Genomic DNA, 6,000 nt, shown 5'->3' with positions numbered 1-6,000 from the left:
CTGGGCCTCCGCTGCAACCCGTTCGACCCTGGGTCCTGGCTCCGCGAGCCTCGCGTTTGCCCGGGGCTGCTCTCGTAAACAAAACCCGGGCGTTGGAGCAGCCCCGCGGACTGGGGAGCGCGGGAGCCAGCTCGGTGCGCGGTTCCGGCGCCGGGGGAACCCGGGGCGAGCAAGGGGCGATGGTGGCAGCCGCGGCGGCCGCGGCAGGCGGCTCAGCTTTGTTATGAATAGATGAAAGAGGCCACCTACACAGTAACCCAAATTACGAGACCTCCCTCCTCCCGATCTCACCGAATCAAGAAGGGAGGGGAGATGGGCGTGGAGGGAGGGCGGGCGAGAGGCGGAGGGCGGAGGAGGAAGAGGATGAGGAAGGGGCCAGTTGCATCCCACTTTCACAATGGGAAAGTGAAACGCACAAGCGCACCCAACCTCTCCAGCCCTCCCCGCCCGCCTCGCTCCCCTCCGCCCGTCCCCTCCCTTCCCCTCCGCGCCTCCCCGCGAGCGCCCGCGCCGCACAGAGGAACTCTCCGGCGAAGGCGGACGAGGAGGAAGCGTCTCCGGAGCGCGCAGGGCTTGCCGCCGCGGCACAGGCTGCCGGAGCGAGCCCGCCGCGCGCCGTCCTCCCTGTACTCCTTCCCGGCCGAGCCGCGGGGATGGGGCGGCCGCGGGAGCCCGAGCGCGCGCAGGAGCCGCCGCCGCCGCCACCGCCGCCCGCGTCTCCGTCGCCGCGCGCCTGAGCTGCCCGAGCTGCCGCGCGCCCTGCCCGGGGGCGGCCCCCCTAGCCCCATGGAGGTCTCCCGGAGGAAGACGCCGCCGCGCCCCCCGTACCCTGCCGCACCGTTGCCCCTGATCGCCTATCTGCTGGCGCTGGCAGCGCCCGCCCGGGGCGCGGACGAGCCGGTGTGGCGATCTGAGCAAGCCATCGGAGCCATCGCGGCGAGCCGGGCGGACGGCGTGTTCGTGGCGAGCGGCAGCTGCCTGGACCAGCTGGACTACAGCCTGAAGAACAGGCTCTCGCGCCTATACCGGGACCAAGCGGGCAACTGCACGGAGCCCGTCTCGTTGGCGCCCCCCGCGCGGCCCCGGCCCGGGAGCAGCTTCAGCAAGCTGCTGCTGCCCTACCGCGAGGGGGCGACCGGCCTCGAGGGGCTGCTGCTCACCGGCTGGACCTTCGACCGGGGCGCCTGCGAGGTGCGGCCCCTGGGCAACCTGAACCGCAGCTCCCTGCGCAACGGCACCGAGGTGGTGTCGTGTCACCCGCAGGGTTCGACGGCTGGTGTGGTGTACCGCGCGAGTGGCACCGACCTCTGGTACCTGGCGGTAGCCGCCACCTATGTGCTGCCGGAGCCGGAGACCGCGAACCGCTGCAACCCCGCAGCATCCGATCGCGACACGGCCATCGCTCTCAAGAACACGGAGGGGCGCAGTCTGGCCACGCAGGAGCTGGGCCGCCTGAAACTGCGCGGCAGTGCGGGCAGCCTGCACTTCGTGGACGCCTTTCTCTGGAACGGCAGTGTCTACTTCCCCTACTATCCCTACAACTATACGAGTGGCGCTGCCACCGGCTGGCCCAGCATGGCGCGCATCGCGCAGAGCACAGAGGTGCTGTTCCAGGGCCAGGCTGCCCTCGACTGCGACCACGGCCACCCTGAGGGCCGCCGCCTACTGCTTTCCTCCAGCCTGGTGGAGGCTGTGGACATCTGGGCCGGCGTGTTCAGTGCGGCCACTGGAGAGGGCCAGGAGAGGCGCTCCCCCGCCACCACGGCTCTCTGCCTCTTCAGGATGAGTGAGATCCAGGCGCGCGCCAGGAGCTGCAGCTGGGACTTTCAAGCGACTGAGCACAACTGCGTAAGTCCAGTCCCCGGGGCTCAGATGGAGACTTGGGTGACATTTACCAAGTCTCAGGTTCACTACTCCACCGACTGGCCGAGATTGCAGGCTACTCTAAAGCACTGTCTGGGGTCCCCAAAGGGAGCGTGTAGAAAGGGTGACGGGGTAGCGGGGAGGATTGGAGGGAGGTTCAAAACTCTAGTGGCTGCCTCTCATCTTTTTAGTACAAATGCGGGCGCTTGTTTAGGACTGAGCTCCCCCCCAACCCCCCTACCCCCACCCCGGCCATCCTCTGTTCCTAACCGCTTCTCCAGACCAGAGTCTCAGTGGGCATGTGGGCTTGACCCTTTGGGCTAACAGTTACTAATGCCCTTACAGAAAAAGCTAACGAACCTAAAGGACTCGCCGCCACACCCCGGCCTTTGTGCCCCCACTCTCCACCCCACCCCACCTTCCAATCTCTGGCTGCAACCTATGTGATGTGGTCTGTAGAGTTGTGGCCTGCTCCGCACTGGTAAATAAATGCTACGGTGCAAAAGCCGCTCGCAGACCGCCCAGCCTGAACCAGCGCGAGGGGGCGGGGCTGTGGCTAGCCAAAGGTGGCTGTGGTCTCAACCTGGTGGAGAGAACCCGAGGAGGCGGGAGGCAGCTTATGGTGTACAAAGCCTCGCCCTGAAAAGGAGAGCCGGGTGTGTGTGTGTGTTTGGGGGGGGGGTTGGAAAGTGCTGGGGTGCTCCAGGCAGTTTCTGGGCTGCAGATTTCCAGACTAGATTGCGGGGCTCTCTGGCACCACCCTTGAGCTCTGCCTAAACCAGGCAAAAGACACAGGTCTTCCCCTCAGGGCTCACAGGGCAGCCACAGCTTGAAATCTCGAGATTGACAGTTCTTTGACCGGAAAATGAAGCGACAGTTCAAGAGGGTCTCGCTGATGGGGATTACGGAGGCTTTGTGTACTTCTGCAGAGGCCTTTGCCCTCCCAAGGCTTCTGGCAAGTAACTCTGCATATGGCTCCTGAGAGGGAAGCCTGCTGAGAGCCTCCTTAATCACTGGACAGGATTCAAAGAGCAGAAACGGAGGGCTACAGGAGTTGCTATTGTTTTGCTGTAAAATGAATCTGAGGAGGAAGGCGCGGGGGGGGGGCAGTCTTGGAGTGGAGAACTGTTGCATGTACATTTATTGTGTACCAGGGTGCCTTGAAACATTTCCCCTAAGGTATATTGATATGCGGGTAGAAAGGCACTCCCCTCCCGCCCTGCAAAGCACACCTTACCAAATATTAGTCTTATTATTCATGGAGAAAAAAAAAAAGGCTTCCGGTCACTCGCTCCTTCTCTGCTAGGGCAAGCACATAGCCATTTAATTTCACTACTAGTATACATTAACAAATACACAAAGAGCACAGGTTGTACCACCCCCCAATGGTTTAGCCTTGCTGTAAGCATTCAACTTAATATTTAATATCTTCCTTTATATATCTTCATAATCTAATCGCTAAAGTTTGGTAAATCACTGCCTTTTTTTTTTACTTCTCTGTTGAAAGACTTGAAACCTCCCCTGCCACCCACGCACCCCCATTTTACTTTAAATGTTAGGCAGTTTGTCTGTGGGGTTAACAGCAACAGCTCAGAGGCCCACAGCAGGTAACTACCACGGAAGTCCAAGCTTTGCCATCTGACAGCTGTGTCGATGTGCAGAGCCAAAACATTTCTCTTGACTGCATCTACCTAGTGGGTACTGGAGGACTCGGTTTCCTTCCAAACCCAGCATGCATCCTGAATACACTCAAAAGCCAGTTTTTGGCTCAATCAGGTGTTCCTACTTGCACCGGGATGGGGAGGGGCAGGATTAGTCTAGAGCTGTTTATCCTTCTTCCTGAGAGAGAGAGAGAGAGAGAGAGAGAGAGAGAGAGAGAGAGAGAGAGAGAGAGAGAGAGAGAGAGAGAGAGAGAGAGCTGCCCCTTGGAAATCAAGCAAGGGATAAACACAGGCTGCCAAAAATCTGAAATGGGGGGGGGGATAAATAATTAATTAAAACAGGTCCCTGTGCAGTGCTTCTTGCTGCTGTTATTTATTGAGAACTCCCAGGGCGCTCAGAGCTGTGTGTTCTGAAAGATGGGGTCTCTACCTTCTGAGCTTGTCATCAAGTTAAATGATATACTCAGGTTCAAACAATAGCTTGCCTTGGCTGCACAGGTGGGAGCTGGGAGTTTGCTTTTTCTTTTCTTTTCTTTTCCTTTCTTCTCTCTCTCTCTTTTTTCATTTAAGTAAAGTCTCTGCTCCTGGAATGCATTAAAAAGCTTTAATGGGATTGCATTTTAAGAACATTTGAATGAAAAAAAAAATAGGTGGTAGTTTTGATGAAAAAAAGCCACAATTTGCTAACCAATTAAATAGGCAGATAAGATACTTAACTCAACAAATACTTGTTTGATGGCCTGCTTGTGTGAGCCTGTGAGCTATGCTGGATGCCACAGACTGTGCCAGCAAAGAGACAATAGCAGGTTGCAACCCCGTTTAATGGGGTCATGGGATCAGTGTGGCCTCGGTTGTCACTCACGGAGAATGTTGTCACGGAGATTGCTTTTATTTTTTTGGGTCTTGAATCTGTTTTTGAGAGGCATGCTGAATTATAGGTGCCTGAAACAGGAGTTGGACCTGAAGCACTCCATAGAGGGAGCCCCAGCAGACTGCAACAGCTATCCCTTCCTAGCAAACACAGGCTCTCCCACCCCGATTTTCTTTCTTTCCTTCTTTTCATCAGCAATTCACAGGCTGCCAAGGCTCAAGTGTCTAGATTTGCTTGCCTTCTTCCATCCCCTCTCTTGCCAGCTGGTACCTGTATGGCCCATCTTCCACCAACCTATGGTAATGATGGCACTGGCCAGGCAGTGTTTGGTCTCTTATCTCCCAACTGCTCGTTCATGTCCCTGCTGAGGATTAATTTCTGAGATGCAACGAGTGTGTACTCAATGTTTCACACACAAGGCACTCTACCCCTCCCCCTCCTCCTCTTCCTTCTTCTCCTCCTATTTCTTACCTTGCCACCAAAATTCAGTGTGTGCTTTCACAGAGATCATCTGTTAGCTGCAGACCCCAAGCCCACCATAATGGCCAATCTCTGCAGGCCCACTCTCTGAGGCCCCTGATGGGCATCAGGGTAACAGGCCCTGTTTTGTGACAACTTGACACAAGTTAAAGTCACCTGAGAGGAGGGAACCTCCATGTGATTGGACTGTGGGCCTGCAAGCCTGTAGGGCATTTTCTCAGTAAAGGCTTGATGGGGAAGGACCCAGCCTATTGTGGGCAGGGTTACCCCTGGCTGCTACTCCTTCGTTCTATAAGAAAGCAGGCTGAGCAATCCAGTTAAGCAACACTTACTTGGCTGTGGTGCTATGGCCTCTGCATCAGCTACTGCATCCAGGTTCCTGCCCTGACTTTCTTCAGTGGTGAACAATGAGGTAAAAGTGTACTTTCTGCAAACCCTTTCCTCACTAGCTTGCTTTTGATCATACTGTTTGACCCCAGCAAATAGAAACCCTAACTGATATCCCTCCCCAAATGATGCTCCCGTGAGTCCTTCAGCAAGCCCGGCAGGCTGGTTCTGTGAAAAGCATCCCATTTTCCAGATTGAAGAAGCTATGAGCAATAACAATACGAATGCCAAAGTCTTGAAGCTGAAACCTAGTCCTCCCAGTATCTAGCTCTGTCTTCTTTTGGCCATCCTGGTTCTTCTGGGAATGTGCCCCTGAAAGTTCCCTAATTTAAAAAGGCAGGAAATGATTGCCCTTAGGACAGTGGTTCTCAACCTGTGGGTCGCGACCCTCTGGGAGAGAGGGTTGAATGACCCTTTTGCGGGGGGTCACCACGTCAGAGAGCCTGTATTTATAGTGCAATTCATAACAGCAGCAAAATTACAGTGATGAACTTAGCAATGAAAATAATTTTATGGGAGGGGGCGTGTCACAATATGAGAAACTATTAAAGGTCACAGCGTTAGGAGGGTTGAGTAGCACTGGTCTACAACGTGACTTTGAGAGTAGAGGGTACCTTCTGAAGACAGCATTTGCCACCAATTTTATGTTGAGCTTTAAAACATTACATGGCTTATTTTCTTCATTATGTTCTACAATGTACCTGTGTTTAGATTAATATAGCAGTGAATGTTTTTAAT

At 55.3% G+C, this 6,000-nt stretch overlaps 1 protein-coding gene across 1 annotated transcript in view; it reads left to right on the top strand.

The window, feature by feature from the left end:
- The first annotated feature begins 363 nt into the window (after positions 1-363).
- The window catches only part of Plxnc1 (plexin C1), a 157,806-nt gene continuing 152,169 nt past the window's right edge, over positions 364-6,000 (top strand). The window contains exon 1 of the mRNA XM_021175323.2: positions 364-1,848. Within this exon, the coding sequence (XP_021030982.2) occupies positions 364-1,848 (1,485 nt within the window). The remainder of the gene's footprint in view (positions 1,849-6,000) is intronic.

Source organism: Mus caroli, unplaced genomic scaffold (genome assembly GCF_978045245.1).
Source record: "Mus caroli unplaced genomic scaffold, Mus_caroli_1 scaffold_9, whole genome shotgun sequence".
Lineage (NCBI taxonomy): Eukaryota > Metazoa > Chordata > Mammalia > Rodentia > Muridae > Mus > Mus caroli.
This window is presented reverse-complemented; position numbering and strand designations above follow the sequence as displayed.